Source organism: Olea europaea, chromosome 8 (assembly GCF_002742605.1).
Source record: "Olea europaea var. sylvestris chromosome 8, O_europaea_v1, whole genome shotgun sequence".
Taxonomy (NCBI): Eukaryota; Viridiplantae; Streptophyta; class Magnoliopsida; order Lamiales; family Oleaceae; genus Olea; species Olea europaea.
This window is the reverse complement of record NC_036244.1, coordinates 20,687,301-20,710,239: the sequence shown is the minus strand read 5'-3', so window position 1 is coordinate 20,710,239 and position 22,939 is coordinate 20,687,301. Positions and strand designations below refer to the sequence as shown.

Below are 22,939 nucleotides of genomic sequence, written 5' to 3'. Positions count from 1 at the left end.
AATTTTTTAATTTTTTTTTTTTTTTTTTTTTTTTTTTTTTGCGTAGTAATCTAAGGGGTAAATGATCGATTATTTATTTATTTATTATCAAAAGCACCCCATATATCTGATAGCCACGATTAACAATTACATCAAAATAAAATGCAAGACTACAATTTAAATTTGGAGTTTACAATAAGCAATTTTTCTCCTTTGTCTTTTGGTAGACAAAGCTTAAACGGCAAATTATTTATATTTTTATTGTTTTATTTTTTAAGTCTAAAAATATAAACTTTAAAGGATGTGTTGGATTTTTTACCCATGGGTTCTGGATTTTTTTTTTTTTTCGTTTTTTTTTTTTCAATTGAAAGTGCAATCTTTCAGATTGATTTGATTTGGCTTGAAAGCTTGTCGAGGAGAAGGATCAATTAGATGTCAAAGAAGTAACCCAATCTAGTCTGAGATGTACAATAGACATTTGTTCGACTTGTCGAGTGTTACCCACCCTCATAACATTTGAGACATGATCTTATCTTCTACGCTGAAATTGTACGTAGTCGAAAACCTCAGTGAGCGAGTTTATGCTTAGGAGATCAAAAATTTATTGTGAATTTCCCAACATTTTAATGTTCCACTGTATGAATATTGAAGATACTGTATGAATATTGAAGATATTTTTAAGAAAAAATAATTTCACTTATAAATTTTATTCGACATTAGTCACCAGACTATAAAATATTCGTCAACTCAGAAGATCATCTACCTACAACATCAAGCCAAGACATTTTCAACATCTCCAATTCAAAAAAATATATAATCATTTCACATCAAATTAAGCAATTAATGCGGTGATCAATGTGAAACAAAACCTAGGCAAGTGACAGATTGTAATTAAATCAAAGTAGAGATCAATCCAGTCAAGGTAGTAGTAGACAGAGGTTATGATTGATTCAAGAAGGAAAAACAAGAAGTTTACATTCAAAACATATACCGATATATATATAAAGGAATAAAGCTTCTGCACAGACCCCTTAGGGTCTGTACAGGGGCTCACACATGGGGGGTGGACCCCATGTGTGAGGTCTACTCCCATGTGTGTGCATCTGTACATACCCTGTGCAAATAGGTTTCTACGAATAGCACAATTGATATATAAATAGATAAATCATTCCCTCTATAAGAGAGAATCTGACTAGGGTATGCAAATGACCCTGGCCATTTAGCATTTCTCATATAAATATAGCTTAAGCAAGCCAAATTTCCAAACATACGGGACAGCTGAAAAATAACTTACACTAAAAATTGATTTCAAGAATATGGAAACAAAATATTAAAATTTTTCAACAAACATGTAAAAATATGAAGACGCAAGAATTTACAAAACTGTGTTGATATGAAGTGCTTTGAGTAATGAAGTGGCCATTTGTTTTACCAGAACTTGGCCACCAGAACTCTGCCCATCTCTTCTCTCCTCAATCAAATTTTGAAGCTTCTGAGGTAAATCATTCTCCACAATCAGTTGCTTTGGACGAGGATGGTGCTCATAAACAGCCTGACAAATAAAAAACCAGAGTCGATCATCAAAAGGTAACGTGCTCAAGTGCCCAATGTATAGCATTTTACTTGACTCAACTGCAGATAGCTATTAAATTGCCGTCAAATTGTACTATTAACTTCCATGATCGTAATTTGCTAGAGAAGCACACAGTCCCAAGTACTTAATTTAATGAGCTCATAACAACAAACAAAATCAAATAAAAGCTTCTCAAAAGAATCATTTTTAACCGAAAAATATAAATATCCAAAGGTCATGTGAAACTAATAATTGGTTACCTGAAATCGCATTTAATATGAAATTTTCTATGGAAATAGTGAAATGCACAGACAAGTAATTGATGAGTATCCGTAAAAAGGTATAGAGACTAGTATTCTTTATAAATCACGACGGCTGATAAGTATGCAAATCAATCGTACAAAAGAATGACATACCGTACACAAGTCCTTGAAATGAAGAAAATAAAAATAAAAAATGGCAAATCATTGCTATTTACATAAATTTTTTACTGCTCATTTGTATCAAATCCATTTTCTATTGGAATAAACATTGACCAATTAAAATTTCAAAACGAGTGCTGAGGTCTTGTAAACATGCTTGAGTAGAAAGACTGCAGGGAGAAACACGTACAAGAGCAGAAATAAGAGTAGAAACAATGATCAAAATAAAGAGATCAATTCAGCAAACCAAAAGAATATGAAAAAGGTTTTGCAGTTACTCACATCAACAGTACCAAAAAGTCTATATGCAAGTGACTATCACAACTAGCACATGTAGTTCAACTTTGATAAAGTCTCTCTGTAATGTTATTAGGTTCGTCCATTTTAGCAGACAAGAGGGGGCAGGGAGGAAGCACTAAACATAGAATGAAGCCCCACTCTACCAAGTAGAATTTACTGGAGAAGCTGCTGCCCGTCTTTACTATAGGAAGTTCCTGAATATACTAATAACTTAATCTATCCAAGACATATAACATTGTACAACTGGTATTAGGACAGTGTGTGAACTATGTAACATGCAACAGATGCAGCATAAGAATTATCCCTTGCTCACCTTAATTAGTTTAAGCAAATTCAGGCGAGCTATAGCATCTGGATGGTCAAGTCTCGAAATCAGGAGTGGTGTCAAACCGTTGACTGCAAGAGTGGTATTTATTCGAGATGATTTCCTGCAAAATAATAAAAAAAATGAAAGAAAGCATCAGCGAGTTTCTTAAACTGAAAAGAAAGCAGAATAACGTGTTAATTGCATCCCTTTTCAGCTAGAAAATTGCTAAGAAAAGGTAAACTAAAAGATGGGTGCAGATCTAAAAATTGGGTTAGTCTGAACAAATGGCTTATTGCGGATGAAGTCATAGAAACAGATTTTCCTTCCTTCAATTGAATCTGTTGTTCACTTAACAATTTTCAGTCTTTTAGTAGAAGGTTACCTATCGATATCTAGATTTTTCAGGGATGTGTCGAAAAGTAAGTCCTTTCTATGGAGAAAATCTTTTGATAGGCAGTTACCTATATGAAGTAGAGTCTCTATGTGTTGGGATAACTTTAGAGAGACCACTTCTAGTATGGTCTAGTAGTAGTTCTTTTTATATTAGTTACGATGTGAACCAGCAATAAAATGGTCATTTCAATTTTTTCACCACAGCATGAGAGTTTAGTTTTAAAGAATCTGCAACTCTTCTGAACCCACTTGTGTTTGGGATGCAAAGCAGACCCAGATGCAAGGTCTGAGGGAAGCAGTGCAATGGCTTAAGTTTCTTTTCAATTCTTTCTGGCTATGCTGTGATATAAAGCCCTTAACATCGGTCAACCACATGATACACTTTGATTTTGATTTGCTGGTACAATCAAAATATATAACACAACATAACCCAATAACAAGAAACATAAAGAGAAATCCAAAGCAGATAAACTGTTGTTCATCCATCCATCAAATCAATGAACAAGTAGGGCTTCTACTTGTGCTTTTTGTAAACGAGCTTCCTGAGGAAACCACCTTGGACCAGCTTCTTCTAAACTTCTAACCAAAAGATATTTCAGAAAATTATCCAATCATACCCAAAAGCAGCTTCTTAGTCTCGTAAGCAGATTTGGCTTTTCAAAAGCACTACTAAACAAGCCCTAAGAGTGTGTTATTTTCAAGGCCAATACTTCAACTTGTGTATCAGCCAATAAACTGATTTGGACTAACCTCCAAAGTTGATTTTGATGCTAAAGCTTACAGGAGAGACCCCTCTCACCTGTCCAGCTTAACTGCTTTAGGTTCAGTTTTAGTGTCATCTTAAAACACTTTTTCAGAAGTAAATAAAGTGACATCAAATGAGCTCTGTAAAAAAGTTCACGTCACCAAAAATGACAAACTATAGCAAAGGTTTTGAAACAGAGGGAGTACTTTTTTTCACACAGACACTTGGAACGGATTTATTCATAGAAGAAATGACATACGTGATAATTTTCAAGAAAGGCTCCAGCATGTGCAAGAAATGCTGCTCTGGACAGCACTGGAAGAACTTAACCAGTTTCTGTACAGCATCCTTTTTCGACAAAGCTTGCTCCACTTTCTTGTTCTCATTGTCATGGGCCAAGCATACAGCTATTGAATCTAATGCCGTCACAGACCAAAACTCATCTTCAAGAAGGCTAAGGTACACATCCAGTCCTCCATGAGCCCGTAATTGCTCCCTTGAATTACGTGATGCATGGGCCATATCACATAGCAGCGGTAATGCATATTGTTTCAATGGAGAATCTGACATGATGAATTGCATCAAGTGTGGAATAATTCCGTTTTCCGCTGCTTGTTCCTGTCTCCGCTTGTTAATCTTGCACAAATTGAAAAGGGCATGGAGAACCTGTAACAATTAAACCAGTGAGACAATATTCAACGATGCATAAGCTTGAGGATATAAGTTACGTGCCTTTCCTTGGGGTACTCTAGTAGATAATGTTTGATATTACAGTTGCCCAGTTCTCTGAAAATTAAATTTTATCTTATTTTACTTTTATTGCTTCAACACCTCACCTCTTGATGTATTTGGGATACAAGGGCACCCTCTCTGAGATCGAGGTTAGGGATCAAATACTTTATTGCATCTGCTCGTTGAAGATGTTCTAAGCAATGTGGATCAGTGGAGAGATGATGAATACACTTCAACAACTACAAGACAAGAAATTAGTAAGGGTGATCAGACCGCAGCAAAAATCAGACAGAATGTTCAACATATAATCTCCAGCATTACCTTTAAAAGAATTGGAGGCTCTATCTTATTGAACATCTGGAAAACACGACTCAGTAAACTTTGGCTACACATGTAAGATTTAACTGTTGTGTCAGCGGCAGCAAACTCAAGTAGAAGGTCTGCTACCTTTTCCAGATATTCCCGAGCTACATCAACATTCCAAGATGATACCATGTGCGATAGTAACCCAGATGATGTTGCACTTCCTGGCCTAGCATTTAAAACTCCAGAACCAGACAGCACGCCTGATGCTGTCTGAGATGCAAGTCCAGCTGTGGAGGCGATTCCGCCATTAGATGTCAGGGATCCTAACTTCTTATTCGCTGTTTTAGGTGAACTTCTAGGTAATGACTCCATGGAGTTTTCCCTCCCTCGTCCAGATACCTCTGGAAAAAAATTAACAAGTATCAGGATCATTTTGTTGATCAACTTTAGTGCAAAGAAAAAATTATTGTGCAACTAAGTTCAATCAATATGCAAACTGCAGAGAAAATTGTAGAGCAAGAGAAATAGATCCAAGAGTCAGTGCCAAAACTCTGGCTTAATTCATTATGCACAATGGCTCTCTTTACTAGGGATGATATGGTTCCAATGAGTGGTTTAATGCAGATGCAATCATGAAAAACATATAGACCAAATACCTGAAAATTCTGCCATCAAAAAGTCCAGCCCATTTGTTTTCTTGTCAACAGATGCATGTAAAAGAGGTAGTATAGTATCATGTTTCTCCAACCCAGTAAGATGACGTACATACTCAAGCTGACCAGAGAAATGGCGTGATGGAGGCTCCTTATCCAACAAACTGAGAAGCGGTCGAACATTCTCTTGTTGAGTAGCAGTAGCTGAAGAAAACCCATTTGATGCCCCTTCCACAACTTTTGGGGGCCTATCCTTCGATGTTATACTTCCTGCATTTGAGCCTCTCTGCTGTTTCAGTTCAACTTCAGCTCGAGACTCTCTCTTTGACGCAGCATTGCTTCCTTTGTCCAAACCTGCAGAATCTGGTAATTTTGAAGCACCAGAAGCCTCCACATTAGCAATATTTGACCGAGGTCTATCAGCATCTGGAGCAAAGAATAGTGAATCAGGAGAATGTGATACTGATGTTTGTGACGGTTCTTGCACTCCTGGTAGTGATGCATGATCTCCTTGTTTCATTTTAAGATGATCGGGTTGATCAATTCCGTAAAATGGTGTATCTGTCTGCACAAAGGAAGGACTGCTAGAATCAAGAGGACCAGATCGTGGTCGTGGTGCTAGCCCATCGGCAGGGAATCCACCACCAACAGCTATGGAAGCCATACGTGTTGCCTCATTCAAGCTATAAAGAGTATTGATAAGTCTGAGTAATATCCCACTCTTGGCAGCAATACGACAGAAATCATTTCTGGAGGTGGACCTCTGAAGCTTGAAAATCTGCCACATGCCATCAATAGCAATATGAACCATTTCCCTAGATAAAGGAATAAAGTAAATTAGTCAATGCATTTACAAAAGAAGGTAAATGAGTTTGCTTGCAAGTCGTTGAAGTTGATAAAATATATATGGATAGAATAAATGTAAAACAAAAAAGAATAAAAAGAAATCCATGTCAAGTCTAAAAGAGAGAGAAATCAAAATCATTTAGCTTCTGCAGCAATGTTCCATGAGTAAATATTTTTTAATCCTTGAGAAACTCCATACATGAGCAATAAGTTCATCCATAAGATTTTTTGACATCATGCAGCACCAAAAGCCTAATCACAAGGTTATCTCCCAAGGTCGATTACATGGATAGTTAGTTTCCCACTCAGCTTCAAGGTCATCTGAAAGGTAGACCAGAACGATGAAAATCCTTTTCAATTTCCTCATACCATGTGATTTTTAAAACATCTTCCCCTGCATTTATCCCAAATATCTGATCGAATTTCTTACCAATGCATCTAGCAACCTCTTTTCGATATGGTCAAAACATGTTAATATTTTCTCCCCTATGTTCAATTGTCGCTACTTTAGTAAACAAGAAGAAAATAAGCATGTGTAAATGTTGGAATCTTCATTTGAAGTATACAAACTACGAACCTATGCTTTGCAGAATCAGCCTCCAGAAAGCCCACAAGGATTGGTATGCCACGACAAGCAATAAACATCTGCAATGTCAATGAGCTGAAGAAACAAATAATCTTATTCTCCGGAATAAAAACAATTTAGATCATCAATCAAACTGCAGTAGGAAGAAACTTAACCTTGATTGGCAGAGCTGCTGCAAAAAGAAAGCTGCTTCCATGCGAACCTCCCGGGGACTGTCAGGCATGGCAAAGCTCATCACAACAGGGATCTGGACCATAATTTAGGCAATATTCAAACACCAAGAAGCTTTATAAAAGAGGGTAATGAATTTCATCTTTTTCCTTTTCCTTTGGTACATGAAGTTGGAAGTTTGGAGTAATACAGGAGGAATGAAGTGCTGCATTTTGAAGATCAATGAATTGGACATCCAAATATCAATTTCAGGCAAAAGATAAGATTTGCAGAGGAGAAATTTCCTTTTCAATACTCATATTAGTCCAATATGGAATCTAATATGTAAATGCAAACATTGATGTTAGAATCTTTTAAAGCATTAAACCTCTTAGCTGGTTATTTAACATGCAATTGAAGAGATGTTAGTCGCTAAAACAAATCACAATAGCCATCATCATATTTGGACAAGCTTAGGTCATTGAAATTTTCAATTCAGAAAATAAACAGGGGTTACCTCACCTTTATCTCACATTCAAGAAAAGAGAAAAAAACATGTAATATTGCAATTTTTAATTTTTATTTCCAGTTCAACAAATATTTCACAGGATAATATGTGCTACACAAATTTCAACAATTATATCATGAATAAAAGTAACCATAAAAATTCTATTAATGTATAGAAATGTAAATCAGAACCAGAATCCACATAAATTACTAGTTGATATATTGGATTGAATCTAGTAAGTGGAGATCCAAGTTCAAAATGTAATTTAAATTAACAAAGCCTGGGTAGCAGCTACATGGATTTTCAACTTCCACTCCGTTGGATCAAGTGTCATCTCCAAAGTCAATCCAGAAAGGCTCAAGTATTATTAGTTATCTTAGTCCATGCAATTCAAGGTCAACATTTTCTCTAGGTTCCATCAATTCTCATAACTGGTTCACTCAATGGCATTCACTAAATATGCCCAAATTATCTCGGCGGGGGTGGGGGATAGAGAACCCGAGAGATTACGCATGAAGGATGCAAATAATTTATTCCCTTCTATTATTGCTATTTTTATGAATGAATAGGAACTTGACACTGTGTCAGAAATTTGAAATTATTCTACATAGATCCACAAACAAAATTAGTGGATTCTTTTGGAAGGCAAGTAAAAAACTATATATGTGGATGATATTCAGCCCCCGTTTGCCCCCATTAAATTCCATATAATTTTTCTCTCTCCTATTTTCAACCACACAATCTTTTATAAAATAATATTACGCATAAAACGAACACTTTTCTTTCTTTTTCAACTACTCATTTTTTGAAAAAATACTATTCCACCCATTTCCATTTCAAACAACGGGTTCCAAACGGGGGCTCAATTGATAGCACTTACAACAACATTCAACAAAAATCATCAAATTATGGATTGAACCAATTCTCACAAAGCAGAGAGACGCTACTGAAAAGAATACTAAAAATACTTACTAGACCGACAAGACAAGCATTCTCCAGGAAGTCTGTATTATCCTTGATTATCTGGTTCACAACTTGCAGCACTGAACAAATGACCTGAAATTTTGTAGAAATCATATCAATAATGAAAGTAAAAATATCACATAATTCAGCAAAAATATCACATAATTCAGCAGGTGACAATAACAGACTTTGAGCTTGATAAGGACTACATACACGAGTTCGTCGAACCTCAAGTAATTCCATTAGAGGAAGCAAACCATGTTGTGTGATGAAAACAATTTTCTGCTCTGGCCGCTGTTGAAAGATAGCACTCAACTTTTGACAAGAAGATACAATGACATCTTCTGGTTCATCTGGTCTCAATGATGACACTAATTTGCTAAATTCAACAGCCTGCACACATTTACAACTTCACAAACTAAACAAAGATCTACTTTACAATTGTAAGAATAGTATCTGCAACAAGAATAAAGACTACAAATAAATAAAAATAATGCAACGTATCAGATCAAGAAGAATAACTGAAGTGAATATTTTATTAGGGATCTGCTTTTTTTCCATCTCAAAAAAGACTTCAATAGTAATGCATTACCTCATATAAGAAATCAAGGCAGCTCGCACATACAAAATTTTCTAATCTAGAAAACTGTATACCTTCCATTATGAGCATACATTATTCAGGCAAATTTTGTTCTAACTTCTAACCACATAGCAAAATTTAAGCACACAAGATGTTTCTCCTCCAATGGATAATTGAAAGAACACAAGCTAAGTTCAATTATATTGTTCCAAAAACAATTAGTATAACAGCTACTAAAAATGAAATGTTGCAATAGGAGTACAAGTACCTGAAGGTGAAAGAGATTTTCTGCAGGCAATTTATCTTCAAATCCCTAATACGCAAAGATTACAGAAAACAGAACTGTCAGAGATGAGGCAACCAAAAACCTGACCAAGCCAGTCAAGATGTCAAGCATACCAAAGCATCGATATCAATTGCATCTTCGTTTAAAACACCCATCATTATACGCAGTAAGTCACCACCATTTGCTCGTGTTGATTCATTCTCCATTTGCTTTTGAGCAATCGTTGCTCTTAACTTTGTCGCCAGATCATTCTTTCCGCTGTCTGAGGCAGCATTGCGTTCATTTACATATGATGAGGTTCCAGAAGTAGAGGCTTTAGCAACCCTATCCTCCAGATTCTCCAGTGGATGAAATAAGTCGTCTAAAGAAGCATCACCAGGAGTGTCACTAAATCTACTCAGCTCATTTCCTCTTGAAACTGTTAATGACTTCACAGCCTTTGTGGAAACAAATAAGATTAATAACGTTATATAAAATGTACATGGAATAAAAGAAAATATATAGAATAGTACAAAGCAATACGTGATGCAAAATTAAGACAGATAAAAGGAGCTTGGAACTCGAATGGAGGATGATTGGCGTATAACATTATTCTGGGTAATGATCAACTTCAGTAAATTGTTATGCAGTAGAAGAGCTACTACTAGAACTTGATGTGGGAAAATAACTGACTATATGAATTGGACAACTCTACACCTCAAAAATTATTTTGATCAGAAGATAAGACAGGAACAAATAGAAAATCTACTTAGCATCATCCTCAGCCTGGATTGTGCCCATAGGTTAGATAAACATGCAATTTAATTGAAGACAATGGGACATCTGGTTGTTCGAGAAGTTACAGCTGGAATTAACCATCAAGTGCTACCATTAAGCATCCAAAAAGCTGTATAAGAACAAGCAGTACCCTCATATTGTAATTCCACAAGCATCACTATCATTTCATGGTAACAACTTTTAAATTAGAGAGTGAGAACCACAGATCCAATATTCCAGCAAAAGATGGAGGAAAGGACAGCCAGTACACAAGTATGAACATGGGTAGCATAAACACCCTCCACTAAATGAATATTCTTTGTCTAAGTTCACATGACTATTTAGGTAGTAATGAAAAAACGTGATATTTAAAACGAATTTGCTACTAATCATGGTAACAAGTTTCCTTTTAGTTGCATTATAGATGTAAAAAGAGACGTAACATAGGATAGCGGGTTCTTATTAGCAATTGAGTACATGTCAAACAAAGTGTAATTGATGAATTGAATATGTGTGTACCCTTGAGCTGAGAAAAGCACCATAAATAATACAAGAGTGTTGGTTTCTAATATAATTTACTGAAGGCATCTTGTTGTCTAGGTTTTGTACTTTAAAAATCTAGCTTAATTGAATTTCTCTAAAGTAAAAAAATCCGAAACCTCTTGCCTTCAGCAAAAATACCAGAATTATAAAGTTTTGTCTCATTAATAGAGTATTATATTGTTGTAATAGAATATCAAAAAAATAAACTCATTTAGTGGACATTTTTAGTGAAAAAAATAGAGGAATACTTTTAATTTTGATAATAATCACGTCAATCAATATCCTATTAGGATCTGTCAGTCTCCAGAGTCTAGATAATTATACAACACAAGTAATTGCAACAATTATATGCATTCCTCATGTACAATAAGCCGGGAAAAAAAGACAGCAAATGGCACAGCTTTACCTTCTGAGGGCCATAATCTTGGCTTTTTGGCCCAAAATCAAATTGCTCGACAGGAACAGAACAGCCCCTTCCTTCATCTTTTCTAGCTACAGCATTTTTCCTGCTAGACACGGGAGATTCCAGCTCACCATTTACCATTGCTCTGTTCTGTTGATCTAAGTTGGACGACTCATATTCCAACAAACTGGAGACTGATGCATCGCTATTATCCCGTATTTGAGAGTTTTCATAGAGAGCAAACGTGGGAATTTGATCTGATGTCATCTCATCCTCAAAGTCAAGAGTTCTTTCCTCAATAAGATCAACAGTAGCATTATCCTCCTCAGTAGACTTGCTGGTCCCCAAAGTGACCTTTGATAGCAACTCTGTTTTGGATTCCTGACATCAACAACAAGCTATTAAAGTAAAATACAAACAATAAACAAAAAAAGTAATACCATTCAATAATAATTTACTGATTCAACACAAAGACAAGAGGAAACAATGAACTCAATATACAGTGACAATCGAGTTAGAAGACAAGACAGTTTCAAACAAAAATTACTTTCTCAGCAGAAGAAGTTTCAATTTTATCCCCTTGTCCATCTCTGTTTAATCTTTCTGTATCACCAGATGCAACTTCGTCGATGTTTCTGCAAAATTACGGAGGCTTTAATATGCTCAATATTTCAATCCACTATTGATATTACTTCAATAATTATGACACTGATCATAAATGGAGAAGCTAAGTTGATAGAAAACACGTATAGGAAAACCAAAAATATTAAGAGCAACTAAAGTTCTTTGTTTGATCCACCGGAACCCATGCCATAATGCTTCAAGGAGATTATTAATGGTATCAAAGCAAGCATGACCAATTCTCAACACCCCCCCCCCCCCCCCGGGGGGACTTTCTTATAAGATCTGTGCAGAACAAAAATGGGTCTCTCTCCCACAGCTTTAGAAGCTGGGAAACAAAATAAAGGAGCATCATAAGTGCAATGCCACACTCTTATTTCTTGTGATTATCATGTCTATCTAGATTAATTGCATTAATACTACGTTTACTGCTTAATTTTAATATAATTATTTTCGTCTTGACTAACTATACAGTAAAATGTACCTTGACGCACTAGACGATCGACATAAATATTACACTTAATTATAATACGCATATAATTTTATTTTTAAGTTTGGAATTAATTATGATCTAATGTTATGTTTTAATTAGTTTTCATCTCCTATTTTACATAGAACGGACCTATATCATTGGTCTTTCCATGTAAGTCAATTTATTAATTGAACTAATAATTAGACATTAAATTGGTAATTTAATAAATTTATGGAAACCAAACGTTATTTCCTATATTCTTTTAAATAATTAACGTAAATGAATAAATGAATGCCCCAAATGGAAAAATTGACTTTTCTAATTTAGACAACGTGATTTGCAAAATGAAGTTAAAACTTTTTCAGTTACTCAATGCAAAAGGCATTGTTTTCAAATGAAAACCAATCATACCTCACATGATCAAAATTTCCCTAAATTATTTCCCCTTTCACGATACTTTTGATGATAAGGTACGAGTTTTCACCTTTAGTCAAGCATGTGCTTCAAATCCAAAGATCTATCATTTGTTTTCACCTTTCACGATACTTTTGGTGATAAGGCATGAGTTTTCTTTTTATATTGTTTGGTTCTTATTTTTGAGGATTTAATCTAAAATTTATGTCATGATCAGCCATTCCCTATCTTCGGCTGGAAATGTCAAGCAACAGAAAATGTTAAGAATTTCAATCAATGTTCACATCCTATGATTAAATATATATATAAATATGTGTATTGTTCCTTCAATTGTTCAAACCCAAGGGCTCATATTTCGAAATCAAGTACTGTGCTTTAATGATATGTTGATTTTTGATTAAGCCATGTTTTGCTCATATTCTAGTGTTTAGTTTCTAGTTTTAGCCCCCGTTTGTTTCCAATTCTTTCCTCATTAAAATGAAAAATATGACCTTTATCTATCACATCAAGCCATTAAATTTGAATTTTTATTTCTTATGTGGGACCCGTAATAGCTATATTTTTCATTCTCATTTTTACATTAATGTGTACCAAACGGGGCCTTATTTACTTAGTTCTTTCTGTGAATCTATAATTTTAATTGAGAAAATTTCTATGTATTAGATGGGGAGTCTTAAATTTATTTATCAATCTATATGCAGAGAAATATAGTTACTTGTTTATTTATAAATATTGAGATTAGTAATCCTTTTAAGTTTTATTTGATTTATAAGTACTATTATAAACTAGTAGACATGTGAAATATTTATGATCGTCAGTCAAGAAATATAATGAAGTAAGGGATAAGATTTAAATTCAATTAGAATATAGTACATGTATGTCTATACTGATTTTTATTTTTTTATTATTTTTTTTCGGTTTAAAATGATTACTTACTGATAAGCTTCTCATAATAGCCGAACACGTGCTAGTCAATCGAGAATTTACCATGACCCCTAAGCATTATGTAAAAACCAATTTACTTATGCGGTCATATCATATAGTCTGGGTTATGCACATATTTGATCATATTAAATAAATGGTGCTCAAAATAGAAACTACAGTAGATCTAATATATTAATAATAATAATCAATGAGTATATAGAAGTTTATTTTTAATCAATGACAATGAACTAGGACTTTTGGCACATTCACTTTGTGGGCGGCTAGTCAAATCTCTATTTATCATTCTAAAAGTAAATTGCTAAGTATTCAAGGTAAGTAAACCTCCCCTTATTTCATGTGTAAATCATGTTGTAATTGCATAAATGTGTTACTTAAATTGTTCTTATGTGAACATGATATTTGGACATTGCTTTTTTAGGTTTAAATCCATCTATGGCACCCAACTTTGTATTTAATGTCACCATAACTACCCAATTTGATTTTATTTCATCATGACCACCCAACTTCATATTTAGTGTCACCATGGCCACCCAATTTCATAAAACGTTTCTTCATGACCATCCAATTTCATATAACGTTTCAATATGACCATTCAACTTCTTTTCACTAATTTTAAAAGGAGAAAAACAATAACTTTGCATTATAAATAAAATAAAAATTTATTTTAAAAAATATAATAAAATAAAAAGTGATTTAAAACGTTACTTAAAAATTAAATAAAAATATATATTTTGTAAAGACATTACTTAAAAAAAGTTTTTATTTTTTTTAAGTAACTTTTTTTTTTTAATAAATTTTCATTTTATTATTATTTTTAAATAATTTTTTATTTATTTTTAAAAAAAATTATTTAATATATAATGCAAAGTTACCATTTTATACCTTCTAAAATGAGTAAAAAGGGTGAAAAGGAATTGGGTGGCCATAGTGAAACGTTATATAAATTGGATGGTCATGGAGAAACGTTTTATGAAATTGGGTAGTTATGGTGAAATAAAATCAAATTGGGTGACCATGATGATACAAAGCCTTTGTTTGAGCCCCATTTTGGAGGAAATAATGTATTTTGAATAGTAAATTGATGGAGCATGTGTGGTTAAAAGTTAAGGAAAAATTTTATGTTTGCGTTAATATTATTTTATTGAAAAATGTGTGATTGAAAATGAATTTTGAAGAAACAAATTTTTAGAAGAATAGGGCTCAAACAAGGGCTAAATATAAAATTTGGTTCCCATGGTGACACAAAATACAAAATTGAGTGGTCAATGGTGGATTTAACCCTTACTTTTTATGTAATAAATGTTTCTCATGACATATTTATACATGTCAATACATTCATAAGCATACATGAACTTTCAAGAAATAAAATATTTTCAAATGTCAACAAGTCAATGACTATTTCAAAAGGCATGTATCCCAAACGTTTTTATTACGAGGCGTATGTCTATGCCATGAAAAATGTAAGTGGAAAATGTGGCATGGGTTATCGGGCACCCAACCAATGTTCAAAGATAATATTAATGCTAACCGCTTTACGGTACTATCGGCCTGATTAATCGGGTTTCAAATAATAATTGTCCACTTAATTGGGTAAGCGATACACCAAGTGAGCTCATGATATGAATATTAAGTTTAAAATGAAAGAAAAAGGGATACATATCAAGAAATATTTTTTAAAGAATTTCATACGCATACCATAAGCATGCATCGTATGCATGAGGTTTACTTACTGAGCATTAGCTCATTCCACGTTATCCCTCCCTATTTTCAGATGATAAATGCAAGATGATTCGAGACAACTTGTGGTGACACGGACTCGGTACTCATATAATTTAAATATTTATTTCTTTTTGAAATAAAGTCCAGTTTAAATTGTCTTAAATTTTATTCAGTACACATTATTTTCATAAATTAAGTAATTGGTATTTATCATGTTAAAGAAAAAAACATAACCATATTCTGCATTTATGATTTTTTAATAAAAAATTTAATGATAATAGTTTCAAATTTAGGTATCAAAATTTGGGGTGTTACAGTAAGGCTTAAGAGCTCAAGTGGCTAAGGTACTAAAAACTAATCTAATTACTCAACCAATTTTTTATTGTTCATCTCCATGGAAAATTTATGGGTTGAAAAGTGTGTGGCCTATGCAAATATGCAAAGTACAAAGAACATTATAATTGTACTCAAATCACTTCAAACCAACAACCGTAGCTTGACATAATACACAAGTTTAAATCAGCACCCTTTAATATGAAAATTCAATATTCGAATATCTCAGACTGAGGGAGGGAAACAATCAGCAAGAACATTACCTTAGTGTTCCACTATGGCGGAGAGAAGTCTGCAAAGCCCGTCTTGAGTTCTGTATCCAAGGATGTGAAAGTAATGTCTTTGCATCAGGCCTGTGTCTAGCATCCTGAAACGTTATTTTAAATGTCAACTGGAGCAACTAAAATGCAAAATGACACGGATATGGCATTGGTCTCACTTCTTCCAAAACCAAGCAAACGACATTATTTTGTCAAAAATAAAATTACCAGCATAAGAAAGACATGCAAGAGTCTCTAGCAAAATGGCATCACCCAAGAATCAGGATACAATTAAATCAAGCTAATATTGGATTGTAACAATTTAGGACAAGAGAGCCAAAACGATTATCCTATCTAACCACTTGTCCACTGGAGTGAAAATTCTATCATGGCTAGATTCAGTTCATTAATTACTAAATTGTGAATTCCCATCAAATTATCAACATATGAACCAGTAACTTAAATGGTACGCTCACTTGAATTAAAATTAATTCACATTGTATATATAGGATGCGAGCAAATTTCAATTGCATTTCACCGTGTGTTTGCTCATTTTACTGGAAAAAAGGGTGGAACTAGGATTTGATAAATGTTTGTCCTCTTATTTTAATTTTCCTTTCTTTTATAATGAAGTTGCTAGTTAACCATTCCTATTACAAATTTACCTTGATCTTGTTTGACCTTGTCTTCAGTATATCATTTTCTCTTGGCCAAATCAATTTGTAATATACAAGCAAATAAAGGGCTTGCTATTAATTATGTAAATGAAGAAAGCCCAAAATCAATTTGAAATATGAAACAGGAAAACCATTGCACATGAATATAATCTAAATGTTTCCAGCTCACCTTCTTAAAGCACTGACGCAGGAAATCAGTAATAGCAGGAGATAGACTATCTGGAATTGGAGGATGCTCATCCTGGAAAACAAGAATTAAAATAGTATAACTCTTCCAATTTAAAGGAACATAAAATAAAAAGTTAGGAGTCTCTGTCCAATAGTTATGGAAGAATGTATCAAGAATTTCCTTCTCTTGTAATCGTTTCTTTTTCTTTTTTTTCTTTCTTTCTTTTTTTTTATTTTTTATTTTTTTATTTTTGTGATCAATTTGATAATCATGGATTAGCAAACAACGGGATGTTAAACCACCATGAAATTCCAAACTATGAAAGTGAAATGCCATCTTAAAGGATGATTGTAATTATATGATGATAATAAATTCAAACTGATATTTTACCTGCACGATCCGAAAGAGGGCAGGCATGGGCTGGAGATCATAGTATGGTGGTACACATGTGAGAAGCTCAATCACCGTGCAACCAACACTCCAGATGTCAGATGCAGCACAAACCCCCGACATTTCAATGACCTATAACATTTGACATGATTATCAATAAGATGTCAGAGATGCAACCCAATACTTTGCACTATACATATTACAACTCGTTGCGTTACTCCTCGAAATTCACATTACTGGATAAATTACAAATCTAATACACATCATGTATCCCTGCCAATGCTGCGTCATAGAGATATCAATCCTCCATTGTGTGTAGTCTATAAAAGTACACTTCCTTTACTTCCATTAGAAACAGGACAGAGAAACCTCTTGGCAAATCACCAGCAACATTAGCTGCCTTAAGGTAGTTTATCTTGAACAGAATTTTTTTTTGATTGATGGTGAAAACAAGATGCTCCTGACTGAATATTTAGGTTTTGTTTCAGACCCATTTTCATATAATAAAAAATTTCGTTAGTGATTTTTTTGGAGAATGTGCAGTTAAAAAGTGGGGCAAAGTTTGGATTTGTGTGTAAAATTATTTTATTGAGAGTGTGGTTAAAAATGAGTTGAGAGAAAAATTAATTTTAAAGAATGGGGCTCAAACAGGGGCTTAGTTTAATTCACCGTCAAATCTTTGAACAGTCAGGAGAGAGGAGATAAGAAACTTACTGACCTTGTTTAAAAATGTTAAGTTGGGTATTGACTTAATATGTGAGGTCTAAGCCTCGAGGCACTTTGAGGCGTAAGCCTCAATATAAACCAATAAAAAGCCCAAAGTATTATAAAAATAAGGATGATACTCACAATAAACCATAACATTGTCTAGAAAACCATTAAAAAAATCAACAAAACTAAAAGCCTAACTTTCCACCAGAAATATAAAACGGATCAACAAAGTAGCAAACTATATTAAAATGGTTGGCTCATTTTATAAACTGTTGATAATCATTCAAACCGCTTTTTATTAAGAGTCAAACCGCTTTTTATTAAGAGACCCAAAAGTAGTACCTACTTATCCATCACTCATTTCATTTCTATCTATTTATTATTTAAACCAATTGTAAACAACTTCCAAACATGCAGTAAGACTGAAATCTAAAAAACAAATGAGACAACTGGTTATCACCGGACACCAGATGTCTTAAGTTGTATGCATAGAGGGCTAAGGAGTACAATTCCCATATGACCCAAGGCTTGCACCTTAGTAAGTCGAGGTTTAACTCATGACAATGAGGACTTAAAAGCTTAAGATTTCAGGCTCTCCTGATGCATGCCTCAAGGCATAAGCATCAGGTCCATCACAAAGTATATGCGAGAACCAAAAATCTACGAAGATTGGTAAGCATCATCAGCCACCATGCTGATCTACAGAAAATGCAAAATATAAATTACGGACGGGTAATTCCTATAATTTACTGTTACATCTACCTAAGGAATTGTGCTTCAAACCAAAGAAAGTGAATAATGAACTGGTTGTAATAGCATTTACTTGTAAGACTACACCTTTTTAACTTTTATAAACAAATGACACAGAGGTTCAAGAAATATACAGCAAATCAATTAATCTTTTTGCTTGTCCACAATGAATTTTGATTGTTGTTATTTTTCAAGTTCCACATAATCCACGGATCATAATTAATACTAGGAGTTAAAACATTTAAAAATATTATATTTCATTACATGTAACACCAATGTATGTCGTTTCTAAGGATCACATCCCCTACATCATCTTGGTAAACATTGTAATTCCTAGTTGGATGATGAGTTGAAATGGCTTTACAATTGCACTAAACCCTAATATTGCCTAACGCTATCATGCATGCACACAACTTATGCCCATGGTTAGAAATACTTTCCACTCGATAAATAAATAGTAACTCGATAGATTCCAATCAACCGCACTCATTCTAGAAGGGAATAGAAGAATTAACCTGAAAGTGGGGGGAGGGAAAACTGAATTCTATTAGAAATAGATCTATAAATAAGGGTAGAAGGGGGGGGGGGGGGGGGGGGGGCAAGAAGGGGGGGGGGGGTAGAGGTAGGCAAATATTGAGTGAGAGAAAGGAGTCTTGTAATCATTTCCATTTCTCTAATTTTCTGCATTTCAATTCAATCGAACATTTCTTTCAAATTCAGTTTTTCCTTTAGCTTCCTATCAAATTGGTATCAGAGCCGATACACCCTGATGGCGCAAAAGAAAACTGAAAGCAAGGTGGAAGCTATGGAGAAGGAGTTAGAAGAAGTCAATTCAGAAATTCACGGTTGTCAGGTTTGGAGAAATTGGTGGAAAACATCACCCAAACTATGGCGAAAATTCTGCACTTCCTAGAGGATACACAAAAGGCTGTGGCAACACTAATTAATCCAAAAATTGGGGTGATTCCAAACGTCGAGGGAGGAGGATCAAAGAGCATCACGGAAGGGCACGTTTTCTCTGGTACACACCAGGATGAACAGAGAAAAATTGATAAAGGGAAGTGGCCGGAGGGTTCAGTCAACACTAGTTATGGAGAAGTGATTGCAGGTACCAACTTAAGCATAGATGACAACAATTGGAGGCAAATTAGAAAATTGGAGATGCCAATTTTTAGTGGAGAAAATCCAAATGGGTGGCTGCTTCAGGTGGAGCGTTACTTTGAAGTTAATGGGCTGACCGAACAAGAAAAGATGGCTGCGATTGGGGTAAGTTCAGATGGAGATGCATTGTCATGGTTACAATGAACCGAAACGAGAACCCCTTTTCACACATGGGAACAATTTAGGCAGCAACTCTTGTTATGTTTCCAACCAACCCAAGAAGGCAGCCTGCGCGAGAAATTTTTGGCCGTGAAACAAGAAGGGATAGTGGCTGACTTCCGTCGTACCTTCGATGCTTTGGCCGCGCCTGTGCAAGGGATGATGGAGGAAGTGTTGGAGGCAACTTTCATAAAAGGGTTAAAGACAGAGATAAGGGCTGAGGTTTGCTTGTTATGTCCAAAAGGGCTAGACCAACTAATGGACGTGGCCCAGCGAATTGAAGACCACAATAATATAACAAAATTGGCAAGGGAGGATCCGGCGCAAGAAAACACTCCAACCTCCTTTAGCCCAAATCAAAACGAAGGAAGAAAAACAGAGTTCTTCCCTACACGATCTCTGATGGTAGAGGAATGGACAACCACTCCACGCCGGGAATATCCATCAAGAAAGATGTCAAATGCGGAGTGGCAGTTGCAACGAGAGAAGGGCCTGTGTTTTCGGTGCGACAAGAAATATACCATGGGTCATCAATGCAAGAATCGCGAGCTGAAGGTGCTGTTGGTACAGGAAGATGAACATACAGATCAGGAAAAGTGTGATTTGTCGACAAAGGAACAACCAATTGAGGTGGCGGAAAGGGTGAACTCTCATTAAATTCGGTAGTAGGTTTGAGAACTCCTGGAACTATGAAGATTAAAGGTATGGTGGCAAAACAAGAGGTAACAGTCCTAATTGATTGCGGGGCAACCCACAATTTTATTTCAGTGGCACTAGTCAAGAAGTTGGATCTGCCAATTGTGACGACTACAAATTATGGAGTTATTATGGGGTCTGGCGAATCTGTGAAAGGAAAAGGGATTTGCTGGGGAGTCGTGGTGGAGATGCAAGGGCTGACAATAGTAGAGGACTTCCTACCCTTAAAGCTAGGCAGCACCAATGTGGTGTTGGGGATGCAATGGTTAAGTAGCTTGGGTAGCATGGAAGTCAACTGGAAACTCCTGACTATGAAGTTTCGAATGGGAGAATCAATAATGAGTCTTGAAGGAGATCCCGGGCTGTACAAGGCAGAAGTCTCATTAAAAGCCATGATGACGGCTTGGGAACACGAAGGGCAAGGAAAAGGGTTGCCTGAATTTGAAGTTCGTGGGAATCAACGAAGTTTTCACCTTGGGGAGAAGGTGGATTTGGAAACCGGGGGTAATGATAGATTCCAATCCACCACACTCATTCTAGAACGGAATAGAAGAACTAACCTGCAAGTGGGGGAAGGGAAAACTGAATTCTATTAGAAATAGATCTATAAATAAGGGTAGAAGTGGGGGATAGAGGCAGGCAAATATTGAGTGAGGGAAAGGAGTCTTGTAATAATTTTTATTTCTATAATTTTCAGCATTTCAATTCAATCGAACATTTCTTTCAAATTCAGTTTTTCCTTTAGAGTCCTATCATAACTCTTCCAAGGTAACATTTTATGTGTGCTGGCAGTTGACACTCCCGGAGTTTGAGTAAGCTAAAAGTAACTTAAAGATACTTTTAACTAAGCTTTTGTTTCCGAACATGTTTAGAAACATTATTTTTTTCTAAAACTAAAGTAAAAAGCTATTTATTTTGAGAGTAAGACATGAGTTGCTTTGAAAATAAGTAACATGCTTGTTTTCAACTTTGACAAACAAAGTAGTTATTTATTTTAATGGTGGACATTTTAGGTTTTGGCCAAACATGAACTATGTCTTCGTTGACACCATAAAACATCAATACTACGAATCCTCCTCTTTTTATTGTCGCGTCAGGACTTCTAAAATCTGTGCAGCAGCACAGCCAGCTCCACAGATAACTCCCATGATACTTAACAGCATACATTAAAAAGATCACCAAACACAAACAAAAATTTATCCAACAACTTTGCAACCCCTCTCCATAAACCAAGTCATACAATCAACGACAAAAACTAGTTGCTCAAATCAAATCCAATCAATCAATTTTTCGATACTCAATTTTCAACAGTTTTTTTCTATTATGGAAAATAGTGTAAAAAACATCAAACCACTCTTTGAACAACAGATGGTCTCGAATTAATTGGAAGCTGCAAACACCATGTCATAACTTCCCTAAGTTCATAAAATGTCAACAATGTGATGTAGGATGAACAAGAAAGAAAGAAGAAGGAACGGGGAGGAGAAGCAGAGAAAAGGGAGAAGAGGAGAAGAAACCAGAGGAAGAGAGGGGAGGGAGAAAACGGCTGCAAGCCACCAAAAATATTTCAATTCTAATTCATCATCAACTGCCTCAAATGAGAAACAAAACAGAAATAACTAGTAGAACACAAACCCTAAAGAGAAGGGCTTGGGTCAAACCCACTAAGCAAGCCTAATAGCGAAAACATAAACAATAGTCCAAATAAAATATAACTAATAGTCCAAATAGAAAATAAATAATAAATGGATGTCCGCATCAACTCTCTCGGGGTGGGAGAAAACTCGACCCCGTCGAGTAGATAAAGCAGAATGTTGCACTGAATCTGATGCGAAAGGCTCCAAGTCATGCCACGGGGGACGATCTTTCTCGATGACCAAATACCGAAACTCCACAAATGATAACAAGGATAGTTGTAGCTTATCCTCAAGGATATGATCCAACCAAGGAGGACGATCTTTCTTTGTAATCATATACCGATACTGAACTCCCAATAGTAAAAATTCATGCCACTCATCTCCAAAATCTTCCTCATTGGTCAACACAACCTGTTTATCTAAAATAGCATCAATTACATCTTTGTGTGCCGTGACATGTGTTATTGGAGTGAAAATGGTAATATACTTAGGTTGGGGATCCACATAAGGAAGTAGAAAAGGATCATCAAGGAAATTAAAAAGGCCTTTGTAAGTAACAAAGTCTTCAATATGTAAAGTAGAGTGGTGGTCAAAATGTGATGAAAAATTAATGACATGTACGTATGGACCAACATGCTTTAAAACTTTAAAAGGACCAGCACTACCGGTTTGCAATATAACATAATCCCCAAGATGAAATTGAAAATATTGTTTATGCAAATCAGTTTGAAGTTTATATAATGCATTACTTGCGTGAAGTTGTTTATTGATCTTAATATGCAAGTCATGAAGAT

General features: G+C 35.0%; 1 protein-coding gene across 2 annotated transcripts in view; it reads right to left on the bottom strand.

Moving 5' to 3' along the window:
- Window positions 1-1,156: 1,156 nt before the first annotated feature.
- Window positions 1,157-22,939, bottom strand: part of LOC111399156 (MAP3K epsilon protein kinase 1-like) — a 29,000-nt gene continuing 7,217 nt past the window's right edge. The window contains exons 8-24 of one of the 2 annotated variants that reach the window (XM_023026404.1): window positions 17,032-17,163; window positions 16,642-16,713; window positions 15,799-15,902; window positions 11,579-11,666; window positions 11,035-11,412; window positions 9,443-9,766; window positions 9,312-9,356; window positions 8,677-8,856; window positions 8,473-8,556; window positions 6,998-7,089; window positions 6,834-6,917; window positions 5,414-6,225; window positions 4,773-5,158; window positions 4,556-4,690; window positions 3,979-4,385; window positions 2,588-2,702; window positions 1,157-1,531 (exon numbers count right to left, since the gene is read on the bottom strand). In XM_023026404.1, the coding sequence (XP_022882172.1) occupies window positions 1,355-1,531; window positions 2,588-2,702; window positions 3,979-4,385; window positions 4,556-4,690; window positions 4,773-5,158; window positions 5,414-6,225; window positions 6,834-6,917; window positions 6,998-7,089; window positions 8,473-8,556; window positions 8,677-8,856; window positions 9,312-9,356; window positions 9,443-9,766; window positions 11,035-11,412; window positions 11,579-11,666; window positions 15,799-15,902; window positions 16,642-16,713; window positions 17,032-17,163 (3,615 nt within the window). In that variant the 3' untranslated portion in view covers window positions 1,157-1,354. The remainder of the gene's footprint in view (window positions 1,532-2,587; window positions 2,703-3,978; window positions 4,386-4,555; window positions 4,691-4,772; window positions 5,159-5,413; window positions 6,226-6,833; window positions 6,918-6,997; window positions 7,090-8,472; window positions 8,557-8,676; window positions 8,857-9,311; window positions 9,357-9,442; window positions 9,767-11,034; window positions 11,413-11,578; window positions 11,667-15,798; window positions 15,903-16,641; window positions 16,714-17,031; window positions 17,164-22,939) is intronic. The other variant, XM_023026405.1, reaches the window with a different exon arrangement.